The sequence below is a fragment of the Cyprinodon tularosa genome, unplaced genomic scaffold (genome assembly GCF_016077235.1).
Source record: "Cyprinodon tularosa strain WSP-4 unplaced genomic scaffold, ASM1607723v1 ctg30, whole genome shotgun sequence".
Lineage (NCBI taxonomy): Eukaryota > Metazoa > Chordata > Actinopteri > Cyprinodontiformes > Cyprinodontidae > Cyprinodon > Cyprinodon tularosa.
Genome location: NW_024039008.1, coordinates 6592311 through 6619828, shown reverse-complemented (window position 1 = coordinate 6619828; position 27518 = coordinate 6592311). Strand labels below are relative to the sequence as shown.

The 27518-nt window shown below is 36.6% G+C and overlaps 1 protein-coding gene across 1 annotated transcript in view; it reads left to right on the top strand.

The window, feature by feature from the left end:
* The window catches only part of pde4ba (phosphodiesterase 4B, cAMP-specific a), a 300381-nt gene that overhangs the window by 48567 nt on the left and 224296 nt on the right, over positions 1-27518 (top strand). The window contains exon 3 of the mRNA XM_038291610.1: positions 13685-13923. Coding sequence (XP_038147538.1) covers positions 13685-13923 — 239 coding nt within the window. The remainder of the gene's footprint in view (positions 1-13684; positions 13924-27518) is intronic.

Here is a 27518-nt window from a genome sequence, read left to right as displayed (position 1 = left end):
TGAAATGTTGATAACAAAATCTGCTTGTAAATTCAATTCAGTTCTGTTTATTTATATAGCTCCAATTCACAACACATGTCATCTCAAAGCACTTTACAGTTCACCAGATCATACAGTCAGATTGATTCAAAGTTTTCCAGTTGATGGCATCGGATCATTGACTCGAATGCAATCTCTCACACTAAGCATGCTTGTAGCGACAGTGGAGAGAAAAAACTCCCTTTTAACAAACAAAAAACCTCTAGCAGAACCAGGCTCAGTGTGAGCGGCCATCTGCTGAGGCCGACTGGGGTTCAAGGAGACAGAAGCAGAGACACAAAAAGCAACTGTAAAAGGCGGCCCCGCCGAAGAAACACACAGCCAGGCAGACGAGCACCGAGCCAGCTCCCATGCCAGAGGATGAAGAGAGCACATCCAGCTAGTCACAGTCAGAGAAACAGGACCACACTGGAAAACAGGCCAAGCTCCAACATCTATAAACAGAGGTGTCGATGGCAGCAGCACAGCTGATATTTCTCTCCAGGATGGAGTCATAGCCAAACAGGAACAGACGAGGCAAAGCTACTATGAGAAAAGCTTGTAAAGGATAATATGTGGTGGGAAAAAGTATTCAACTATTCATCCTAGTTAAATAAACGGAGATCGATGGATTTCACTCAGTCGGCACATCTATTCATATCTTTGCAAAGAGAGAACAGTTCATCATGGCACAGCATTCTGCCCTGTTCTGATCTGGACAGCATTCATTCCCCCTTATTTACAACAATGGAAAGTAGTCAGAGTCAAAACAAATTAGACACACTTTGGTTAAAGAGTAACATGTTATGAATAAACCTTGAGAAAGAATCCGATTTGTTATGGGAAGAAGCTATGTCTGGTCTACAAACACCATCCTGCAGAGAATTGTGTGGCCTAAATAGGATAAATTAATATAATATAAGAGATACAAATTTTCCGACAACATAATCTTAGCATGGATTACTGCTAAGTAATGAGAAAAAAAAAAAAAAAAAAAGCATAGATTACTGCTAATCTACTATTGATTCGGATTATTTCAGAATTGGAGGACATTTTATGTCCCTACGTTGACATTTTAAATAAACCATGAACAAAATACACTGAAAAACAGTGGATTACAAGGTATGAAGTTGGACCTTGATGAGACTTGATGAGACCCCATCAAATAAAGAATTATTGAAATCATCGACATTATTGTTAAAAAAAAATTTTTAGAACTGTAAATTTACAGTCATTTTTACTATTTTTCAAGGCTGCACTTTAAAAAAAGATTAAATTGTCCAGAGAGCTGTTTCCAAACCAAATTTATTTTTGTTTTCACACTTGTGTAAACAAAATGACAAAATCAGTCTAAGTCTATTATTATTACAATAGAGAAATATGAAATAATAGGCAATTTGTTTGTAACTTTTCCATTATATTTAGCAACATTTGCATTAAGGTAGCTACTTAATTAGCTATTAATAGTAAAAATATGAAAACATTAGGAAAAGTTACACTTTAGGAACCTTTTTTCCAAAATAGAATATTTTGAAAAAACAAACAAGGAAACTAGAAGACACAAATGTTTGGTTCCAAGACGATGTTGAGGCTGTTAGATGGAATGTCTCGGTAGCAGATGCCTGCAGCCAAACACAGATTGCTGCATCATGAAGCTAAAGGTCATCGGGTGTCAGAGGAACAGATTAAAGGACAGAACTGAGGAAAATGCAGTTAAAGCACAGCAGGTGTCATCATTTGTTTAAAGAATGCATATTTTGTGCCACTGCTGGCTTATACTCAGCTCATGGATTTTCACCACTTAGGGAACTTTTATCCAGGGATCATTAATATGAAAAAAACAAGATAAGCATTTAAACCAAATCTTGAATAGAGCCATTAAACAGAAATCTGTGCATCTAGACTGAGTTTCAACTTTTCCAGCTTTTTTTTTAAACTTCAGAGGCTGTAAAGTATTAGAACCTGTCCCTGTTCTGTCACACTGACATGCGTTGTTTTGAAGTGATCTTAAACGACTAGATAATTACAGTTGTTTAAGAGTTGCATGTTTCCAAGCATGACCTTCAGAGCCTTAATAAAGCCCTGATCATACCTTAGATTCTGACTCATCAGCTCTATTGAATTGCCTCACACTTTCATTTCACAGATCCGTTTCTTGTGCGTCATTCATTCAATCAAGTCATAGACTTCCTCTCAGTTTTGTGGAGGAAGGAAAAAAAGATTGCACTTTTTTACACAAAGGAAAGGATATGAGTCATTCATTCATTAGACTATGTCTACAATCAGTGTCATTGGGGATTCTAAAGAATCATATGGGAGATTATGAATCAGGTTAAAAACAAATGTTAAATGTTATTGTTAGAATAAATCCAGTTAATTATTGATAGGGACTCAGCATGACTGTTAGTATCACTGTCAAAAGCCAGCAGCAGGGATACAATCTGGTTTTGTATTGTGCTTTGAATTTGTTTTTAGTTAATCCTTCCAGCCTTCATGTCTTTCTGCTCTTCATGTTTTCATCTTTTTCCAACTGTTTTCCAAAGGTATTGTCATCTCTTCGTCTTTAGGAATGATTGTTGGGCTCTATAGGTTCATATTATCCTTTAGCTCCAGAAGGCATCTGTTCCATTTTCTCCTTATTTTGGTTTTGTTTTTATCATTAAAGATGGCACAGTGGTTTTAGCCTGTTTCAGGATCATAAAACTGTTTTTACAGCTTCAATTATTTTACATAATGCTGCGTCCTCTTGATAGCTGACATTTATAAGAGTTGGCATGCTGATTTGTGTTCCTGCTCGGTTTCCCTTCTAGAAAACAAGTCGAAATGATTTATTCCTTTGAGTTATTACAATACTTTTCTGGATATCAAATTTGCACCTTTCTGAAAATCTGTTTGAAAGGGTGAAGAAACTCAATTACCTATAGTTTGTCTGTAGCATTTAATAAGAAAATATGTGATAGTTTATCTCAATAATTGATTCTGAAAGGTGAAAATTCTAAATTTTTATTTTTATTTAACCTTTATTTAACCAGGAAGTCCCATTGAGATTCAGAATCTCTTTTTCAAGAGAGACCTGGCCAAGGTAGCAGCCAAACCACAGGAAGTTCATAGATATTTGCAACATATTACATTTTTCATAATAAAAAATAAATAAAAAAAATAAAAAAATAAAATCAGAGCAGTATGTTAAAACACATTGAGAATCTCAAGAAAAACAAGCACATATCTCCATCACTACATTCTTCATGGTTGCTTTAAATTCATTAATGGACACGAGAGTTTCTAATTTGAGCTCTTTCTGGAGGTTATTCCATCCCCAAGGTGCAGAGTAGGGGAATGCTGTTTTTCCCAACTCTGTTGAAGCTCGGGATACATTAAAATGTAACCACTGAGAGGAGCGCAACTGTATTACACACAGAAACGTATTACACACAGCAATGATGGTATAATATTGAATATTTATTCAGAAAATATAGTATCATGTGCTCAGTGGGGGAGGCTGCTGACTCTATTAGTACCACAGGATGTCATTGCATAAACATCTGAATGTTATGCCATAAACCATGATAATAATTTTGGACACTGAGAACAAATTTCCATGTTTCATCTTAACATGATCACTGGAGAAGAGGATACAGTTTTGCTGATAAAACAGCTGTGAGACCTCTTTTCTCTGCTCTGCAACCCCCTCTCAGCCAACTGGCTCACGGATCCCTCCCATAGAGGTGTGCCTTGCCCCCCCCCATGGAGCTGATAACTAGGGTTGGGAATTGATAAGATTTTCACGATTCTGATTCCCTTATCGATTCTGTGAAACAATGAACGGTGACATTCGTCTACCTTCGCCGGGGTCGTTCTATTTCTGTCTGGATCGGTGAAAACAGAAGGCATTGAACGAGAGCTGCCAGCCTCTGATCCAGCCAGGCTACCCGTCTCATCAGTCATCTAAATCTAAGGGAGAAGGCCTCCGTTTAATGAAAAAGCATTACTGTACAATTTCGGGAAATAAACTAATCTCCCCCTGACTTAAAAAAACCAGCGTCACCTTTCTCTCGCTCCCTGAACTGCAATGCAACTTCGTAGCACGTTTAATAACCCCAAAGAGATGTAGGAAACCTGTTTATTTCCAGAAATGGCATATGATTTACTAGGAACCATATTAAGCACAGCCAGTGATTTAAAACTAGCTACTTAGCACCAGAGTTTCCTTCCATGCTGGTCGTAACTTAAGCTTCTGTCCAGAAGCATAAAAGCACGCTATTTCTTAAAATATATGCCATTTTTGTGTGGGCAGGTGTTTCTGCATGTTGGATGTATTTCCTCCTGCGGATGTTATTGCCACTTTACATCCAAACTTTTGATTGCTTTACCAGATAGGGCGCCATTTTTTATGTTTTGCTTTTCTAGACTTACGCCTGGTCGCGTCGTACTTGATTACTGAATGCCGTGTGCGTAAGTTGCGTAAAAAATGTGACATAACTTGCATAGAAAATGTGACATAAGTTGAGCTGCCCAGCTCTAGGCTCTTGTGCTGCCTGGAACCGTTAAGAGAATCGTTAAGCGAGCTGATAAACGGTGCCATGGAATCGGAACACATGGAACCGGTTCTGAACAGGAACCGGTTTTTGATTCCCAAGTCATGATGGTTGACATACAGGTGCTGGTCATAAAATTAGAATATCATGAAAAAGTAGATTGATTTCAGTAATTCCATTTAAAAAGTGAAACTTGTATATTATATTCATACATTACATACAAACTCATATATTTCAGATGTTTATTTTGTTCAATTTTGATGATTACAAATGACAACAAATTAAAATCTCAAATTCATCATATCAGAAAATTAAAATATTACTGAAGACCAATAAAAACAAAGGATTTATAGAAATGTTGGCCAACTGAAAAGTATGAACATGAAAAGTATGAGCATGTACAGCACTCAGTATTTAGTTGGGCCTCCTTTGGCCTGTATTACTGCAGCAATGCGGCGTGGCATGGAGTCGATCAGTCTGTGGCACTGCTCAGGTGTTATGATAGCCCAGGTTGCTCTAATAGTGGCTTTTAGCTCTTCTGAATTGTTGGGTCTGGTGTATTGCATCTTCTTCTTCACAATACCCCATAGATTTTCTATGGGGTTAAGGTCAGGAGAGTTTGCTGGCCAATTAAGAACAGGGATACCATGGTCCTTCAACCAGGTACTGGTAGCTTTGGCACTGTGTGCAGGTGCCAAGTCCTGTTGGAAAATGAAATCTGCATCTCCAAAAAGTTGGTCAGCTGCAGGAAGCATGAAGTGCTCTAAAACTTCCTGGTATGTGGCTGCGTTGACCCTGGACCTCAGAAAACACAATGGACCAACACCAGCAGATGACATGGCACCCCAAACCATCACTGACTGTGGAAACTTTACACTGGACTTCAAGCAACGTGGATGAAGTGCCTCTCTTCTTTTCCTCCAGACTCTGGGACCTTGATTTCCAAAGGAAATGCAAAATTTACTTTCATCAGAGAACATGACTTTGGACCACTCACCAGCAGTCCAGTCCTGTTTCTCTTTAGCCCAGGCAAGACGCTTCTGACGCTGTCTGTGGTTCAAGAGTGGCTTGACACAAGGAATGCGACAGCAGAAACCCATGTCTTTCATACGTCTGTGTGTGGTGGTTCTTGAAGCACTCACTCCAGCTGCAGTCCACTCTTTGTGAATCTCCCCCACATTTTTGAATGGGTTTTGTTTCACAATCCTCTCCAGGGTGCGGTTATCTCTCTTGCTTGTACACTTTTTTCGACCACATCTTTTCCTTCCCTTCGCCTCTCTATTAATGTGCTTGGACACTGAGCTCTGTGAACAGCCAGCCTCTTTAGCGATGACCTTTTGTGTCTTGCCCTCCTTGTGCAAGGTGTCGATGGTCGTCTTTTGGACAACTGTCAAGTCAGCAGTCTTCCCCATGATTGTGTAGCCTATAGAACTAGACTGAAAGACCATTTAAAGGCTTTTGCAGGTGGTTTGAGTTAATTAGCTGATTAGAGTGTGGCACCAGGGGCCATCAATTTTGAACCTTTTCACAATATTCTAATTTTCTGATATGATGAATTTGAGATTTTCATTTGTTGTCATTTGTAATCATCAAAATTAAACAAAATAAACATCTGAAATATATGAGTTTGTATGTAATGTATGAATATAATATACAAGTTTCACTTTTTAAATGGAATTACTGAAATCAATCTACTTTTTCATGATATTCTAATTTTATGACCAGCACCTGTATAGCAACAGAATTGCTGCAAAATTTACTTTTTGCAACACATTTCTCTGAGTTTCAGAACTTACAGAGCCAGACTGGAGGAGAAAGTCTCCTGTAGAAGCTGTTCCCTAGGCGTGATCCGCATGGGACAAAGAACTTGTTTATGAGGTTACTGTATACCGATAATTCATCCTTCGAATATTTAGCGAATTAAATGCAGCAAGGGTAAATAAAGTACAATGCTTATTCCTATACGGTGAACCTGTTAAATACCTCAGAGCAGCGTGGTAAATGGGGTCTAGTTTAGCTAAAGTAGGGTGACAAACAAATCTATAGACAGTTTCTGTTATCCAACTGTGATAAAAACAAACCTGTTACTTTACATGCACAAGTTCACCCTCATAAACTACTACAGGTGCTTGGCTCCAGGTACTTAGAGATTCACTTCCAAACAGGAACTCCACATTCATATCTTCAGGTAACACAGAGTACATGTCAGACTTAATAATATTACTTTAGCGATAGTTTCAAGGTGTTGCTCTATTGTATATCTCGTACCGTGTCTCTCGGTTGTGCTGTTCTTTTTTCATCTCGTTACAGGTGATGAAGCAGACTGAAAATGTTTTGTCATTGTCTCCTTTCTATCTCTTCTTTCTTTCATCTTTTCTCTTTTTTCCTTTTTTTTCTTCTGTTTTTCTGCTCTACTTACATCGCAGTGTCCATATAAACTGTAAAACTCCCTGCATAATTATAATAAAGCAATTTATATGCATGAAACAAGTGGAGGAGTATGGCAGTTGCCATACTGCTACACTTGTGAAAGTAAAATCTGTTTGGCTCTTTTTGGCATCAAGACAATTATTCTTATTGCCACATTGCCAGACAGGACACCGTAAAAAAAAAAAAAAAAAAAAAAAAAACCTGTTACAAGCCACCTACAGAACAGGACAATATAGTGAAGTGATTTTTAGTATATCTAAAAAGTCTGGAGTAAATTTAAACTATTTTGTTATCCCCTTTGTAATCTGGTGATAAACATGAAGGTCTTTTTCCAGCCAAAAGCCAAAATATTTCTTATTAGTCTACAATTGTTATTATAACATCCATCATTTTAAATGATTCTCAATCTCGATACTTTTGGACATTAGAGGCCAATAAGCAATCGTTTTAATTGATTTTATTTTTTTTTATATATAATTATATATATAATTATATATATAATTTATATATTTATATATATATATATATAAATAATATTTTACTGCACAGATCTATTGTGGTAAAAAGGAAGCTGAGCCAAAAGGCCTTGCTCTAGATTTACTGGTCGTCCTCTCATCTACGGTCATAAAATCATGACTGAAAGGACGAGATCTCAAATAAATACAGCTGGGATGAGCTTCCTCCCCCTTAGAGACAGTAGTAAGGACAACTATCAACCCTTTCATGTGTTTCACCATTTTTCAAGTTCCTCTCCTGTTCCCGAGTAGAAATATTTGGAAATTTGTAAAGTGTGTTAATAAAGAATTGGTTCCATTTCTAGATACACACTTATTTTAAATCTCATCATGAAAATAGATATACTGTTATGTCAGTTTAATTTGAGATGCATCTAAATAGTTATTTTTTTTTTATTTGGATAGATAAGTCCTTTAATTTAGCTTTTTATATTTTTCATTGGCCAGTGTTAGCTCTTTTTTTTTTTTTTTTTTTTTTTTTTTTTTACTGTTTTACTGCAGCCAACATGGGCTTTAGGCCTTTATTTGTCGTTTTAGTGAAATAGTAACATATGATATCATACAAGATAAATAGTTTTCAGTGAAAAGGTCAGCTTCGAGGAACCCTGCAGGGGGGAAAATAGCCAACACCCACATGGCTAAAATGAGCATTTCTTTGACAGCAGGCATTGGGCTGTTTATTTTTAAAATGAAAACCAGCCTCCAGCAGTCAAGGGAAGGCAGCCCTCCAAGAAGATCTGTCGTAGGTGTGTTTACTAGGAAGGATACTCACTATTTGCAACCCACTAAATTAACAAATATTTTACAAATGAGGTACAATGTTTTGGTTATTTCTGTTTTCCTGGGACTTCCATTAATCTGCATTCAGAAGGACAGAGTACCTCTGACACTGGGCTGCAAACAGATGCATATTAGATCAACTGCTTTCTATCTGACAGTCAGGAACTATTAACGAGTGTTGGATTAGACCAGGGGTGTCAAACTGGTTCCAGAGAGGGCCGTGTGGCTGCAGGTTTTCTTTCCAACCAAGCAATAGCAGACCAGACTCCAGTCATCTCATTAAAGGAATAGTACACCCAAAACATGATTAGCCTTCATTTTCTACTCACCCCCATGCTGAACAACACTCTGGAGTACTTTTTTGATATCTCAAATGCATCTGGAGATCTGGGAGGCTTCTTGCTGTCTGCTGACATTCAAATAATGGAGGTCTGTGGCGCCCGAGACAGAAAGGTCCATAAAAGTCCACAAAAAACGTGTCAATATTCCTCCATACTGCTCGTCCAATGTATTCCAAGTGTCCTGAGTGGGTAGCGTCCATAATTTACTCGAAACGAAGTCATTTAGAATGTTTTTAGAGCATAAACAGTAGTGTATAGGATTTCCTGAAAGCGCGCACATGCGCGTTCACGACGCTACGGAAGCCGGCAGACCAAACCAGATGAAAGTGCGCATTCAGCGTCTGCTCTGCCAATAATGCAAGCGTAGAAGAAGAAATGTGCTGTTTACCTGTGCAAAGAAAGAAATAACGAAAGAAAAATGTCTGAGGACTTCAGTGTTGAGGAAGAGCATGAGTTCTTTGCATTATCGGCAGAGCAGACGCTGAATGCGCACTTTCATCTGGTTTGGTCTGCCGGCTTCCGTAGCGTCGTGATCGCGCATGTGCGCGCTTTCAGGAAATCCTATACACTACTGTTTATGCTCTAAAAACATTCTAAATGACTTCGTTTCGAGTAAATTCTGGATGCTACCCACTCAGGACACTTGGAATACATTGGACGAGCAGTATGGAGGAATATTGACACGTTTTTTGTGGACTTTTATGGACCTTTCTGTCTCGGGCGCCACAGACCTCCATTATTTGAATGTCAGCAGACAGCAAGAAGCCTCCCAGATCTCCAGATGCATTTGAGATATCAAAAAAGTACTCCTGAGTGTTGTTCAGCATGGGGGTGAGTAGAAAATGAAGGCTAATCATGTTTTGGGTGTACTATTCCTTTAAGTCAGTCCAATCTTAACATGATGACTTGAGGAGATGAATGGAGTCTGGTGTGCTATTGCTTGGTTGGAAAGAAAACCTGCAGCTACACTGCCCTTTCTGGAACCAGTTTGACACCCCTGGATTAGACTATTATTGCGACTACTTAGTAAGGTTTAAATTAAACGGTCATAAAATATTATCTTGATTTAATTATATGTTCAGGACAGCAGGTAAAGTGACAATGCTTCTTTTTTTTTTTCTATTTTTAAAAATATATATATATTTTTATGGTTGGCTGATTGGATTTGTTTTTTTTTTATTTCGTACTTAAACCTTGACCTCAGAGATCAAAGCCTTTTTATCTCTAGAATTCCAAAAAAGCTAAAAAAAACAATCCCCTGGACTTTGTTTCCAAGTTTGAAGACGTTTCGCCTTCATCCAGGAAACTTTTTCAATTCAAAATTCATTTTTAATTCATTTAAAGCTTCCTGGATGGGAAGTGAAACATCTTCAAACTTGGAAACAAAGTCCAGTGGATTGTTTTTTTTTTTAGCTTTTTTGGAATGACTATGACCTGGATGACTTAGATTCTTCACCAGCACATCTCTAGAATATTTTCTCTCTTTTAAATCAACATCTGCCTTCTGTCCTGGCCAGAGACAGGCGTAAAAATAATAACATAATTAAAAGTAACTTTAAATCAAAGTATACCAGGGATCTGAACAGCTTTGGAGTTTAGAAAACAGACTCAATGAGGCATGAGAGGTTATCTCATAATCTTAATCTCATGTCAGTGGTGTCAAAAGTTCACACATTTGTTACTTAAGTACAAGTATAGATTATGCAGTTAAAAACAAAAAATATGATAAAAGTTGAAGTATCAACTTGACCTCTTTACTTAAGTGAAAGTGAAAATGTATGTGCTCCAAAAACTACTTCAAGTATAAAAGTATAAAGTAACCTTAAAAAAAAACAGCCAGATGCCACTATAGGAATTAGTAAGCTCAATTTTTCGACTATTTTTGAAAAATTCTTTGAGATAGGACCAAGGATGAGGGAGGTTTGTTGGTCTCCGTCTCCCGATACGCTCTCACCTGTGTCCGACCTTTCAGACATTTCAACATCTTTTTCTGAATCCCACATTGTAGCATGGCATAGACAATTCACGTTAGCAGTTTGAAGAACACCTGCTTGCTTCTGATGATTTCCTTTAGCTAACCAATGAGTGTTTGCGTTCTATGACTCATCCAATGACACTAGTTTTCACTAGATGTGGATGGTGCCAATGATCTGCATTGGATGGAGCGCATGACGGGAAATAAATATTTATAAACATTAAAGCGAAGGCAAGAGTAACGAGTAACGTTTGTTTTAAAAATGTAAGGAATAGAAAGTACAGATACTTGTTTGAAAATGTAATGAGTAGAAGTCAGAAGTAGGAAGAAAAAGAAGTAATGGAGTAAAGTATAGATACCTAAAAAGTGTACTTAAGTGCAGTACTTGATACCTCTGATCTCATATCAGTGGTGAAAGTAAGTCTAAGTCAGGTCCTGCAACTTTTATAGAAATATTGATGTTCTCCTGTATGTTTTATTTTTATTTTTAGGATGTTTGCAAACTTTATAAAAATCAGTCCAGCTGCATCTTCGTAAAAACCATCAGCATCTTTGTCAAACTAGTAATTTCTGAACAAAACAAACATGTCTTGTCTCAAATAAAACATTTCTGGGTAACCAGCCAGCAATTAATTAGAAGCCCTTTCTATGATGTGATTCTCATTTAAATTTGTTCACACAAAGATTGTAATTAGATTATTTGGTGTGAAATTCTGACCAATTCTTTTTTTTTTATTTCTTCAGTAAAGTCTACCTGAAATCAAGTTTCATGATATTTTATATCATATTATATTGTTTATTAACATAAGGCATCTTGATCTGCAGCTAACTAAACATACGATAAAATGCCTTAAGTTATTCTAAAAATATTAGAAAATTTAAAACAATGGAAATCAATCAGCCTTTCTTTATTTTTTGTAAAGATATGACTAAAGGGATGAACATGATTTTGTTTTTCTGTCAGTAATGGTTTGGATCAAAAAGAGAAATAAAATCTGACTGTTTTTATTCCTCTTCATATTTTTTCTTTGACATTTTCTACCACCTTTTTGAAAATACATGGTGATTTTAAGTAAATTAAGTTATTTTCAATTAGTTTAACTAATCATTGTATTTTTCTTTTTTTTTAATCTGAAATGAGGTCAACTCCTCTGAGCTTTAAATCTAGTATTGTGAACATATGTCACATTGCACTTAATAAATATATATATATATATATATATATATATATATATATATATATATATATATATATATATATATATATATATATATATATATATATATATATATATATATATATATATATATATATATATATATATATATATAATCTGCCTTTTTAAAGATGTTTTGGACTTCAGCTATTGTAACTTTTAAACTGAGTAAATCTGATCAAATAGTGTTTTATGGATGAATTAAACAGTGAGCGTAAATTTGGAGTTTCTGATGATCTAACTAAACTTTTCTCTCCAACTTTGTTGCAGTTTTTTTTTTTTTGTTTAACTGTTCCTTATTTGCTGCTTAACATTTTTAGTCGTCAAGTCAAAGTCATTCCAAAAAAGTAAAAAAAAAATTTGCACTTTATTTTGGGAAAGACACCCTGGGAATAATGCGAGTATGAGAACAATATAAAGCTTTGAACTAAATGCTAATTCTGACATTTTGAATTGAAAAAGCTTCCTGGATGGGAAGCAAAGGAAGTCCAGTGGATTGTTTTTAACTTCTTTGGAATGTTCCTTATTTACTGTAATATTCAGAAAGATCTTTCTGAACTACAAATAAATGTGATTAATTTTAGCCTGTTATCAGTTTAGTACCAAGGCTAACAAAGTGTAATAAAGTTTTGGGAGGAAAAAATTAGGTGCAGAGTTAAGACTTTATTTAAGGAATCACTTAGGAGATTAATCATTTTAAAACAGTCACCTACAGGTGCTGGTCATAAAATTAGAATATCATGAAAAAGTAGATTGATTTCAGTAATTCCATTTAAAAAGTGAAACTTGTATATTATATTCATACATTACATACAAACTCATATATTTCAGATGTTTATTTTGTTTAATTTTGATGATTACAAATGACAACAAATGAAAATCTCAAATTCATCATATCAGAAAATTAGAATATTACTAACCAGTACCTGGTTGAAGGACCATGGTATCCCTGTTCTTAATTGGCCAGCAAACTCTCCTGACCTTAACCCCATAGAAAATCTATGGGGTATTGTGAAGAAGAAGATGCAATACACCAGACCCAACAATTCAGAAGAGCTAAAAGCCACTATTAGAGCAACCTGGGCTATCATAACACCTGAGCAGTGCCACAGACTGATCGACTCCATGCCACGCCGCATTGCTGCAGTAATACAGGCCAAAGGAGGCCCAACTAAATACTGAGTGCTGTACATGCTCATACTTTTCATGTTCATACTTTTCAGTTGGCCAACATTTCTATAAATCCTTTGTTTTTATTGGTCTTCAGTAATATTCTAATTTTCTGATATGATGAATTTGAGATTTTCATTTGTTGTCATTTGTAATCATCAAAATTAAACAAAATAAACATCTGAAATATATGAGTTTGTATGTAATGTATGAATATAATATACAAGTTTCACTTTTTAAATGGAATTACTGAAATCAATCTACTTTTTCATGATATTCTAATTTTATGACCAGCACCTGTATATCGAATGATTATTTATTGATTTAGTTTTAAAATCAATAAAAATTTGTTAATTTTTTTTGTTTTATTTGTGCTCTGAATCAGATCTATATGGATTTTTTTTAGGTATTTCTACAGACATTTACAGCAATACGATTGAAAGAATATGATTTTGTGGACTTTCTGAAACTGATAATTAAGGATGGTATTTGTGTTGGTGATGTTAAGAAGACTGTAGCAAGTGTATGCTGCCACCTAGTGGGAAAACTGGTGATAAGGAGCAGAAACTGAATAGCATTTAATTTAATTTATTAAAATAGCTTAAATATTTTAACGTTAATATAAATTTAACTTAACTTTAGGAATTTCAGTAATTTTTTTTTCCTTCCTGCCTTTAAATCTTTATTCTTTCTCTCTTCTCAGGACAGCAAAGAGCAGAGGGACTGCTGCCTCAGTGAATCCTTCACTTCTCCTTCCTGTACTCTCGGTGTTGACCTGCGTCGGGGCAGACGGCGATTCTCTGGTAACTTGCAGCTTCCCCCCTTGTCCTGGCGTCAAGGAGAGAGATCCAGAACACCAGACGATGAGATCATGACCAGGCCAACATCTCTGCCTTTCGGGGCTCCTCCCAGAATAGATATCACACCTGTGGACCCAGAATGGTGAGTGAACTGATGCTGCACTGAAACAAGCTTTTTCCTCTTGGGTTGATTTAAGAAAATACAGGAAAAATTTGGTTTTGGTGGTGGTGTTCTGGTATTTTTATTTGTTTTTCTGTGAAAAGCACTGTCCTGGGTGGTAGAGAAAGAAGATGAGGGTTGAGTCAATTGTCCGACAGTCTTATAACTTAGGAGATGATCAGTAAGCAATTACAGATATAGATGTAGAATGTTTGTAATAATCTGGTGGCCTGAGTTATTTCTCCCTTGTCTACCTGAGGCAGTTGTGTGTAAAAAAAAAAAAATATATGTATATATGTGTGTGTGCTTGTATGTGTGTTCATCAGTTTTGCATTTAAAAAGTTTTAATAAACAAAGGAAGTTAAAGAAATTTTGATACTGAAAAAACTTGGTACGTTTGCCGCCACTGCACACCATGTACAACGTACATTATATTATGAGGGTTTTCTTAGTTTCATGCACTTAGACTTGTGTTCCAGTCAAAAACAGGTAGCGTACTGTAAGTAAACTAAACTGAATGCTGAGCAAAAATTGTGGCATCTAAATTATCAGTATGTCTGATACATGTAGTTCAAAATACAAATCTTGACATAGCAGAACTACACAGAGCTGCGGCAGGTTATTGTAACACAAAATTATATATTTAGACAAGTCAAAGAAGGGTCTTACTACCTTAAAAAAGGACAAAAGGAGGACAAAAGGATTAAATTTATGTAATGTTTTTGCTAGATGCTAGGCTCCTGTGAATATTATTTTTGTAATTGTTATTTTGCTAAGGCTAACAATGAGGGGCCGGGATGTTGGAGCCTATTAAGAATTAGATTAACATTAATAATTCTGCAAAAAATAAATTAAAGATCTAAGGTTGTGTGAATGGTAGAACTATTGTTTATTTGTTTATGTATTGGTTTTGCTTTGACCCTCCTCCTTGTCAGTCCACCTCCTGCGGACTGACAAGTTTAATTAACCAAATGTTCAGCAGAAGCAAAAATCCAAAACATAAATCCACAAAAATCCAAAAATACTGAAGGCCAAGAATACTCAAAACAAGGGGGCAAAGAAATGACGACAAACCAGCAAAGAGCTACTGAGCAGGAGGTGACAAGTAGAAGCAGCTGATGAGGTGGATCTGACTGTTTGTTTGAAGGGGTGAGGAGTGCAACAGTTTTTTCACACACATCACTTAACTTTTATATTTGAATTTTTTGTAAGTCAACTCTGAGAATATTTCTGTTATTTTTTTATAAGTAAAAAAAACCCAACCCTTTTTGAAACAAGAAAATTCTCCACGAGTGCCTTTTGTTTTGTGAGTCGAAAAACCTCCTCCTAAGACTACTCTGGCAATTTTTGATTTTTTTGGGAAACTATTTTGATGCAAGAGTAGCCGTAACAAGGTAATTGCATGAGTATAGATATTTGTTAGCTGGTGATAGTGGTGTTTAGGTTATCATAGACATGTTTTTGAAAGTTTGCTTATGATCAGTATCAATTAGCTCTGCTGTCAAGTTTGTGGGTAAAGTAGAAAGTCCAGTGTTCATTTAACTCGGACATGTCAAAGGAATGCTTTTCGTTAAAAACCTTAAAGAACATGTTTCATATTTACATGTGGATGTAACTGTTATTTCAGATTTTCTGGGAGTTAAAGTTGCATCTTTAATGTGTTTTCAGAAGCTGCTTTTCAGAGTAACAGCGTCCACACTAAGACGAGTAGCTTTCAGAAACAAAAAGATTTGTAGTTTAAGACCGAAAAAAGTGGACAATTCTGCTCATAAGCTGATGTATTGTATAATTTTTTTATTACATTGGAGTCGTTAAGATTTCTATAAATAAAAAATGTCATTAGAAAAACAAAATAAAAAATAAGGGTGATTTCATACCAATTGTCTGAAAACATGCAATACCTGTTGTGACCAGAAGAGTGCAGTGTAACAACATACACACATTCTAAAGCTGGTATAGGCATGAGGCTTAATAAAATTGTTTTATTTTTTTATTTTATTGTCACAAGGCTTAAAAAGTGATTATTTTATTTTCCCTGACATCAGATGGTTAGAATAAGGATACAAATAATCCCAGTAGGTTTACTTGTTTTCCCATGTATTTTTTTACATGTATTTATAACAATATAAAATACATGTGTGTATATATAGAAAAAGTTCTGTATAATACAAGGTGACACCCACAGGTGATATTTGACCCAGGGATGAACCGTTGTGTTTGACTTATTTATATTTTCCCATTATGTTACAAGAAGATGTAAAGGGTTTTAGGTGTGCCCCTAAAGCATCCACTGGTGTATCACAAATCAACTGACATGCTGTTAACAAACCTATCAGAAACTTCCAAGGCATTAGATTAAGGCAGGTTCTTAAACTGTTCTTAAAAATAGTCCTTAATTTTGATCATATTTTTAAACCTGAAATAGGAAAAGGTTACTTACTGCAGAGTTCATTAGTGAGATGCTTATGTTTTATATACATACACTACATACTCCTTGGTGGCGTGGGTGGTTCCTTCATCTCAAGCTCAGATCCTCTATCAGAGGCCTGGGTAGAGGACGGAAGTTTGTCCAGGTCCTTGTCTGTTATTCATTTCCTAAGGTAAAAACTGAGACCTCCCCAAGTCTGTTCACTTAAACGACCACGTTAAATAGGCCAAATCAGATAACCTAAATCTACAGTGAGGAGGGAATAGGGCTGCTGCATGTTATTTATGAATGCCTTTATATATACAACAATTAGGTTCATTAATGATTAATTCTCAATGAAAATAAATTGATTCAATCAAATGTTTGAGAAAAGTATGACAGCCTTTAACAAGCCAAAATGTATGAACTGGCCTATTGGCATCACACACACACATATTATATATATATATATATATATACATGTGTGTATATATATACATACATATGTGTATGTGTATATATGTGTGTGTTTACAGATATCTGCAATAATGTTATCATATTGATGACTAAACAGTTGTATCAGGAAATCCCTAACATATATATATTAAACAGTAGTGAGGTTAGTGGTTTGGTAAACCTGCTGGTGTCCAAATGCAGATGTTCTCTTTGTGCCTCTTTGCTTTCTGCCCATTTGTCTATTTTTAGATCATTAAAACCTCGTGTAACGTGTGAGTGTAGAGTACCTGTGTGTTAAAGCACCACAGGCCTTAACAGATTAAGAGCCATCTCACAAAGCCCCATTAAAGCATTGCAGCAGCAAACATTAATGTGATGGTTGACAGGATGTGTCTCAGAGCCCTTATGTAAAATGACTGTCCACTTCATGAGGTTCTTAAGCTGGTAGACGTTAGCATTTTATGAGTATTGTATGTTGGTTTGTTTTCTTAAGCAGAGCACCTTTTTATCTCTTAGCTAGATTCTGCCTGCACTCATTATCGAGCTCCCTTTTTTTTCTCGATTTTTAGGTTGGGGAGGAGGGAACAAGAAGTTATTTTGGGATTCAATTATTTTCCTGCTGATTTACACATTTGTTTCCGAGTTGAGATTGATCGCCGGATCTGTGTGTGAGACTTCAGTATTTGTGTCTCTTTGTAGATAAGCTCATGGAAGGTGCAGAGATAATGGGTATTAAAAAGGGCAGACCTTTTCAGTCGCTGAAATAATATGCAGAAAAAATATACGTCAAAGAGAAGTCACCATGAATTTGATATGATTAATTGATAACCAATATGTGATAAAATATTCCTCTAAATAACGCTATCGATCAATGCTAGCTTGCTTATAATTCTAACTCCTGACTTGCCTCCGTGGCGTGTGTCTGAGTGAAATGGCTTTATGGCACGTAGAGTTTGTTGTCAGATGTCAGAAGATTATGCAGAGCATTGTTTTTGTCATTGTTGCAAAGGTAACCATAGTGTCTATCAAATCAGCTGGTTATTAATTTTAGGGCTTGTTGGACAACTTCTCAGTTGAAAAAAAATCATATTCTTCTTTACATTTTATGATCAAAGTATTACTGTGTGTTAATGAAATATTACTGAAACAATCAATTGTGACTAGTTGATTATGGAAATCATTGACAACTAATTTAGTTATCGATTAATGGTTAACTGGTGTATACAGACCCTAATCCATGCCATTGGCTGAAAAAGCAACCCAAAAAGAAAAAAAAACTAAGCATTTTTGTCCATGAATATGCTCTGTCCAGAATGGCATAGTTTAAGCTTCGCCTGAAAATATCTTCTATTTAAAATCATCAAGCCACCTTTTACTATCTGATTATTATTCGAATAATCAAAGAAATTATCGACATATAACTGAATGCACATTCGTCTGTCCGTCCATCAAGTGACCTTTTTCAGTGAATATGCCACTGAAATAGAGACTTTAGACATAACGTTAGTCATACTTTATGGTGGAATAAATAGAACGAAGAAAAACATTTAACTCTGCATTTCATGCTAATATTGTGCCAAATGGTTCACATGGTTAAATATAAAAGTAAATCCTTAACATGAATAACAATTTTTAATCCTGGGTAAATTAGCTCTCATTTAGCATCAAAATAGGTAAAATATGCAAAATTTACTTTGACTAACAAAAAATAAAAAATAAACCCATTTTATTTTTTAAGAAAACATACCACAGTAACACATGCTTCTAGGAATCCCATGTACAGTTAAATTAAGGATGCATAATTTATGGTCATAGGACAACGAATACGTTCTGTTTCCTAAATAAAGGTGGCAGGTTGAACTTACCTTCTGGCTCATCTTACTCCACTATCCACCTGTCAGTGGGGCTGGAGGTTTGACAGGACCCAAATGCAGACTGAAGCTGAAGAAGTTTTCTTCAAGTTTAATTAACCAAATTTTCAGCAGAAGCAAAAATCCAAAACATAAATCCACAAAAATCCAAAAATACTGAAGGCCAGGAACACTCAAAACAAGGCGGCAAAGAAATTACGACAAACCAGCAAAGAATGACTGAACAGGAGGAGATTATATGAGGGAGAGAAACGAAGACCAGGCTAATTAGCAGATTGGGAGCAGGTGTGAACAGAGGAGGCAAGAAGGGAGCTAGGGAAAGGAGACACACAAGAGGGCAAACAGGAAATATCTAATAACTCAAATACAATCAGAAATACCTAGAACAATGAAAAATCAAAATAAAACATAAACAAAACCAAAACCATGACACCACAAAGTTGGTATTTTTTTTTATAGCCAGGTCAAAAGCAGAGGGACTTTCCATTTTTTCCCCACTAAATGAAAAGAATAATAAACACTTTAAAGACAGATATAGAAGAGTTATATACATACGTATTGCACAATGTTGGATCAACATTTGTATCATTGAAGCTAATGAAATTGAATTTATTGCCTCTGTGTTCATTCAACACATTCAATTATTGCTGTTCTTTGTACTATTGTCATCTGTCCTCTTTTTAATTTGGAAGAGGCAACATGTTTTCAGCACAGGTTAATTATGTGTGACGCTGACAAGCCAAACCCTGTCCCACAGTGGATCGTCACTGGCTCCACATGTGGCGTGTTTCTATTGAAACCTAAATGTCTCGTACTGTCATCTATTTTCTTCTGCTTGGAACAGCAATAGTCACGGTGGTTTTGTGGTTTGAGGATCACCTCACAAAGTTAATAATGTCAGACTATGGATAAATACATAAGTTTTGTATTACAACACAGTGAAGTAGGTTTTGTCATGATTATATTAAAGGTCTGACCCCAAGATGCAGAAGACCAGAGAGACCAGGGAAAAGTTTAAACAAGTTTATTTAGGGGAAATGTGATGAATCCAGTGCTGCTCTGAACACTGCTCAACAGGGACTGAAAGGTGAGGGGAAGAGACTGTGGTTAGGTCAGGCTCATTGGGAAATTTGAATCTTTGTTTTTGAATAGGAGGGAAAGGGTGCAGAATCTCTTCTCCAGGGAAATGTGTCCCTTAATGGAATCCAGACTGTGAGGATTGTACCAGAGATTGTCTTGTTTGGTGATGGGTGGACTGGGTTACTCTGACTGCGGTTGTTCCTTGGTAAAAGGAGAAGCTGACTGCCACTCAGATTTCCTGCGGAACTTGAACGGGCTGCGGTGCAGAAAACCTTTGCTTGGTGTGAAGCTCAAACGACCTCTTGGGGAAAGTGGGTCCAAACTTCCTGTTTGGAACCCCAGCTCTGTTAGAAGCTCAATTGAACCTTCCAGAGAGAGAAGGACCGAACAAATCCAGTTTGCTGGATGACTTCCTGCCAAGAGGCAAAGACAAAAACAAAGTTAAGACTCAGGTTGACTAAAACTCAGTTTGACTGAGAAAAAACTCAGCTTGGCTAGAGAATCCAAAACTGGCAAACAAAAACTCAGGTTAGACTCTGCTAAACTAAGCATGGCTAGAGTGCCCTGTATTGGCAAACACTCTGGCGCCGAGGTAGTGGCAGTCAGCAGCTTAAGAACACTCCACAAGTAATGAGGCAATGAGCTGCAGGTGTGCAGGGAGACCCAATGAGGATGGGGCACCACCTGGTGGAGGAGGAAAGGAAACACAAAAACAGAAGAGGCCCTATAACATGCCGTTTGGTGAAAATAACAGACTCAGAGCAGTGATTATCCCAAAAAATATCAATTTTGCATTCAAGATAAAAAACAAACAAACAAGAGAACTTGTTAAATTGCATAGTTTCAGGTTTGTCTGTTTTACTTTTGGTAAATAGAACACTAGTAGAACACTTTTTTTTTTCAGATTATTTGCCTGTTAATTAAAAACATAGTCATTAATTCATTAACAAAATAAATATTAGTTCGTTATACAGATATAGTGATACAAGCAAAAGAGATGTTTTTGTTTCAGTATGTGCCAAAACTATTAGCAACAAACAATGAGAGATACTTGAATTCAGATATTTTTTTATTTCCCTTATTGCCATTAATGAGATTAATATCTTTGCAGCTTTTTTCAAGCATGTGATCTCCTTGCTACTTTTGACCAATAAATGACAGTCATGCTTTGACCTTCTGTTGAAAGTGTCGACAAAGAAAAGAGCATTTTTTTAAATCTTTTTTTTTTTTTTTTACTTCAGAGGCATGCTTTTTAAATATTTTCACAGTAAAAAAATATATTTTTTTTAACCTTTTGGTGATTTAAACTTAGGATAAAAACCCTTTGTTGGTCTTCAGGACCTCAGATCATGGTGCGACACCACTTTAAATATTAGGAAGATACTGCTTTCTAAGCATTCTTAACCCATGAGCTCTGAGGAGCAGAACTCAATTTCATTAAATTGTGGTTCTTGTTGGATAAAATAAACAATTTTTATGCCTTATAAAATTCACTGATAAATGTTATGGCATTAATAGTGGTAGGAATTTGAGCAGATCAATTAGACCTCATGGCTGACTCGTATAGAGGTGACGTGCCTGTCAGTTGATGCGTCAAAAATTACTTCCTCAACCAGGTCGAGTTTCCTATTGTCCTGAGTTTATATAACTTGTTAGATTGAAAGTAGATGCCTTTATGTTTAAAAGAACAAGATTGTGTGTAAAAACAAAATAGCTGACGAGCATTTCAGGATCCAGATAGGAAGCATAGTAGTATTACACAGTTATTAAGTTCACTCAATTTTAATTTATTTTTATTGCACCAATTCATAAAATGTCATCTCAAGACACTTTACAGCAGGGATAACCAATTAAAAATCATCGGGGTCCAAATAAAGAAAATCATCACCGGTAAAGGTCCGGAGACTTTTTTAATTATAATCTGTTACTTTAAACAGAATTTAACACTGAAATAAAATGTGGTGTTTATGCATCCATGTTATAGATTGACTTTTTAAATAAAAAAAATATAAAAAAAATAGAACATTTTTTTTACATTTTTAAATCTAAAGTGTTTTTTTTGAGAGAACAACAATCAAATCAGTTTTCAATCAATCAATTTTATAAAACACCTGAACTGACCATTTCTTTTTCTTTTTTTTTTTGTCTTAATGTTGGCAGTGGGCTTTAGGCTGCCCTGCAACGCTTTAAACCTGGGTTTGAATGGAGACTAAGCCATTCTCAAGCACTCAAGGTGCCTATTTTGAGATTGGCTTGATATTTATTTTTTAATCTGCTTCACAGCAGCAGGTTGAGCCAAACATCCTCTAAATGTGCAGGGTCATCTTTGAGCACGCCGTTTCACTTTTCTGTCACCAGTTCACAGCACTGCTTCTTCCAGCAGTCCACACTTTCTTTCATTTTTTCTCATCGTCTTTTCCTTCTCTCCAATCGCCCGGCTGTGTCTAAAGGTATCTAGCAGCAGCAACCCAGACTGACAGCTCATTGGATAATTTGTATCATGTGTAGTCTGGTCCTGAAAGCTCTGGAGGGCAAACAGGAGAAGCGGCGCAAGTGAAATTAGACTGTTGTGGGACAATATGCGGTAATTTATAAATGTTTTAAATCAGGTTGAGTCCAGATTAGCCAGCAGGTGGATCTGGACCGTGGTCCACTAATCCATGACCTTTGGTTTACAAAGACACTTTAATTAGATGTTCCAGTCATATTAGTTAAAAGTTTTAGGTCTACAGAAAATCGGGCGACTGTATCCAATCATTGCCTTTATAGGATTCCCTTCCCCTGGATGAGTATGTGGAGACATTAAATATTTGCTTGCATTGTGTTGTTGACTTTACAGCAAGCGCTTACACTGGGCATGCTGCAGCAACAGCGGAGGGTAAAACTCTTTTTTTAACAGGAAGAGACCTTCAGCAGAACCAGGCTCAGTGTGAGCTGCCATCTGCTGAGGCTGACTGGGGTTCAAGGAGAGAGAAGCAGAGACACAAGCGGAACACAGAAGCACCTATCCATAAATACTTTGTATATCAGAAAGGTTATCTGTAAACTAGTTCCATGGGGGAGAATGTCTAGGAAGGAAGCCGTAAAACAGACGAGCTATGAGCCAGAAAGCTAACGAAACCACTTTGTTAGTCACAATAAAAGCTGGACCTCATAGTTATGTATTGGAGAGAAACAAGACAAAGCACTGAAAAACAAGCTATACTCTATCATCTATAATCGAAGTTGTTGATGGCAGCAGCCCAACTGATGTTTCTTCCAGTTGTCAAAGCCCAACAGCACCAGACCAGGTGAAGCTACTATGATGAGAAAAACAGAGGGAACATGGGTTGAGTTAACAAATACTGCAGAACTGGAGACTAGATAGTTGGTTCCATAAGTTATTCGATTTATACAAAGTTAACATGCAGAACTTTATATACTGACATTTTATGTAAATAAGAAGAAGAAATAGATTTTTTGTTAGTAAATGGGTTAGAACACATTTTATAAAGTCAAACGAATACATTTTATAATGTAATATCGTTAGACTTAGACAAACCTAATTGTCATTAGGTATACATAGTGTATAAAAAACGAAATTTCGATGCATTCAGCTTTCCAACAGTGAATGAGCAACTTAGCAGTAAAATGAACATCTTTTTATAAAGTACAGCTGGGATCAAATAGTAAAGTGTAGAAGAGACATGGTGCAAAAGGCATTGATATGAAAGGTTCAGAGCAGTGCAAATAAATCAAAAGAGCACTGAGTTGAGTTCTATTTAAAGGGATTAAAAAATTTGGTGGAACGGTTCACAAAATCCACGGTTCGGTTCGGTTCACGGTTTCGTGGTCACGGTTTTCGGTTCGGTTCCGTATATGTTTATTGTTACACCGAAATCTCATAAAAATTAATGAAAAACTCCCAAAAAATTAATGAATTGTAATTATTTTTAATGATCCACGGAAACCCTGGATCATTTCCGCATGTTTTGCTGCTTTGAATTTAATCATTTGGCGCATGCTCTCTACGATCTCCAAGGGACTCAGAGCGGAGCGGACGGGAGCCACAGCGGAGGCTGTAGGCTTTGCTTTGTGCAGGCGGTCTGGAGCGCAGTGGGGCAGAGCGCTGACGGAGTATGTGGGATTTCGGGGTTAGCATGACATGTTGGTCATGTTGCTGTTAGCATAAACAAAAGGTGTTGCACAATGCTTGCACACTGTTGCACTTTTATCCACAACTTTCTTTCCGCCGTCATCGTAGGTCACTCTAAATGCAAAGTGGTCCCATACAGCAGACCTATAAAGTGCTGCTGGCGCGTCGTCCAACTCCTGTTCTTTCCCACTCGCCATACCCACACAATTCTCCACAACAACTGATTTTTTTCTGCTACACCCGGCTACGCTGCTTCGCTTCTTCTTCTTATTGTTTACTACTGGTGGTTGGCTTTGGTCGCAGTACTGAAACCTTCTGCTCTGGAGTGTACACGCTTCACCTATGAGAAAAACGAGCGCATGAACCGAACGCAACACACGCGAACCGAACGGTTCGGACGGTTTTCATAAACCGTTCCATCCCTGTTGCAGTGCGATGCAGAGTCTCGATTTGCGACTTGAGTAGATTTTCAACAGTTCAACAGTCTTATGGCAGCAGGGAAAAATCTGTTGCAGAACCTTCTGGTCCTGCATCAAATGCTGCAAAGCCTCTTCCCAGAGGGCAGCAGGGATGACAGTCCATGGTGGGGGTGTGAAGGGTCGCTGATGATGTTGCGGGCTCAGGACATGCAGCGCTGGGAGTAAATGTCCTTAATGGAGGGAGGTATGGTGCCAGGATTTCCTTGCCTGCAGATATGAGTTTCATATAAACAACAATGTTAAAACTAAAGTCACTTCCTATAGTGATTCCAGTGATCAGTGATTTCATTTCTTTCCACAAACTATATTCAAACCTATAGATGAATGAGTTTATCATTCATCCAAATCAGTGACAGAGGTCAGATAAAGACTTTCTGTGTACTGTCAGTGTTTTTGAGCATTACCCTTCGTTACCCTGGTGTTCTGGACAGCTTTGTCGTGGGTGTCAGTAATCCACACGTCTAACAGGAGGATGGTGGTTCTGACACTTTTGGTTTTAGCAGGCACAGAGACAAAGACAGAAGAATTACGCACATTGGCCGCTTGTGCCGTTGTGAATCTTCAGTCAACATTCACTGCTCTGAGGTGTGTGGACAAAGTGAGACTCTGCTTTAAAACTGTGAGCAGGGTAACCAGACTATTGTAAACTATAGAAAAACAACAATAGTATAAGTACTTTTTAAATTTCTTACATGTTTTGCTGTTGAAGTAAGTGGATAGATTATAAATGCAATTTGTTAAACAACTTCTTTAGCTTAAGATACATATACCTCATATTCATAATTAATAATATAAATGAAACATGAGACTTCAGACAGTTTTTAATCTCTGCAAATACTCAGGAATCTAGGACATCTGGTTTCACATTTCCTCTCTTAGCCTTTGCATATTTTACAACAAACCAGAGTCTTACATACTAATGTTTAGAAATTCCCTTTTTTTTCTTTCGATTTGCTTTTTAAATTTACGTTCTCATTGCTGTGTTACCTGTTTTTGTCTTATTTTCTTCCTCCCATATTAAAATTGTTTTTAAAGCCCAGGTCTTGTAATCTAGGCCACAGCGTAGACATGGGTTCTGTTATTTGAGAGAGATGGAGTTTGACAGAAGCAATAAGGAGAAGTAAGTTTTATGTAACCAGAGATACCACATTAAGTGCTCTTATCTCAGGCCTTATATTCATTCCTAGCTCTCCCTTTTACCTCCATGTGACCCACATACTCCACGTGACAAGATCCCCTTTCATTCCAACACAAACTCAGGTCCTAAGGATGGTCTTGCCACCTGTCTCAGGTTTCATTGTAGAAGGCTGGGTAATAAGGGTGCAATGTTTTCTTTCTTCCTCTGACACCATGGAACCTGAAAGCTGTATATTGGCGAAGCAGGGTGCTTGTAAATAGTTTATTGATTCTCTTGTTTCCAAACTAAGAATTACAGAATTTTGTTTGTATATTTATAGGTGTCTACTATTGATGAGCATGCTGTCAATGACATTAGAACGACATATACAGGTGCTGGTCATAAAATTAGAATATCATGAAAAAGTAGATTGATTTCAGTAATTCCATTTAAAAAGTGAAACTTGTATATTATATTCATACATTACATACAAACTCATATACAGGTGCTGGTCATAAAATTAGAATATCATGAAAAAGTAGATTGATTTCAGTAATTCCATTTAAAAAGTGAAACTTGTATATTATATTCATACATTACATACAAACTCATATATTTCAGATGTTTATTTTGTTTAATTTTGATGATTACAAATGACAACAAATGAAAATCTCAATTATCATATCAAAAACTTAGATATTACTGAAGAACAATAACCAAAGGATTTATAGAATGTTGCCAATGAAAATATTGAAATGAAACGTATGAGCATGTCAGCACTCAGTATTTTATTGCCTCTTGGCTAATACTCAGCAATCTCGGACATTGGCATATCGATCATCTTCCTCTCTAGCCTTTCATATTCACACCAGAGTCTTCATACTAATTGCTTTTAGACAATTCCCTTTTAATTTTTCTGTCGATATTGCATTTCTTTAACAATACCAAGTTTTCTATTTAGGTCGATTTCTGGCAATTAAGACAGTGATACCATGTCTTACAGTACTGTCTTATGTGTGCAGGTCCAGTCCCTATTGAAAATTGAATATTCTGCCCATCTCTAATCTAAGGCCTGACAGGAAGACATGAAGTGTTAAAACTGTTATTTGAGAGTGACCCTGGACGCTCAGAAACAAATGCCAATAACCAGGATGACATGCACCCCAGACTCATACTGTAACCAGATTACCACTTAAGTGCTTATCTCAAGGCCTTTTACTTTTCATCCTAGACTCCCTTTTACTTCCAAGGACATCCACAATTTACTCCACGTGACAAGACCTTTGACCATCCAACAGCAGAATCCGTCCAGGTCTCTTTAGCAGGAGAGTCTTGCTCACCTGTCTGGTTCAATTGTAGAAGGCTGACAAGGTAATAAGAGACAACTGTCTTTCATACTCTTGTCGTGGGTCTCTGAGCACTCATCCAGTGCAGATCATCTTGTGAATCTCGCCCCACTTTTATATGTGTGCACAATCCCTCCAGGGTGTATCTCTTTGCTTGTAAATATTTATTGAATTCTTTCCTTGTTCCAAATTCTTGGACACTGAGCTCTTGACAGCCGCCCTAGGATACTTTGTGTCTTGTATGATTTATAGGTCGTCTTTGACTATTGTAAGTGAGCTCATGTTGTGCATGAATTGACTGAAAGACATATAACAGGTTTTGCTAGATGTTTATTTTGTTTAATTTTGATGATTACAAATGACAACAAATGAAAATCTCAAATTCATCATATCAGAAAATTAGAATATTACTGAAGACCAATAAAAACAAAGGATTTATAGAAATGTTGGCCAACTGAAAAGTATGAACATGAAAAGTATGAGCATGTACAGCACTCAGTATTTAGTTGGGCCTCCTTTGGCCTGTATTACTGCAGCAATGCGGCGTGGCATGGAGTCGATCAGTCTGTGGCACTGCTCAGGTGTTATGATAGCCCAGGTTGCTCTAATAGTGGCTTTTAGCTCTTCTGAATTGTTGGGTCTGGTGTATTGCATCTTCTTCTTCACAATACCCCATAGATTTTCTA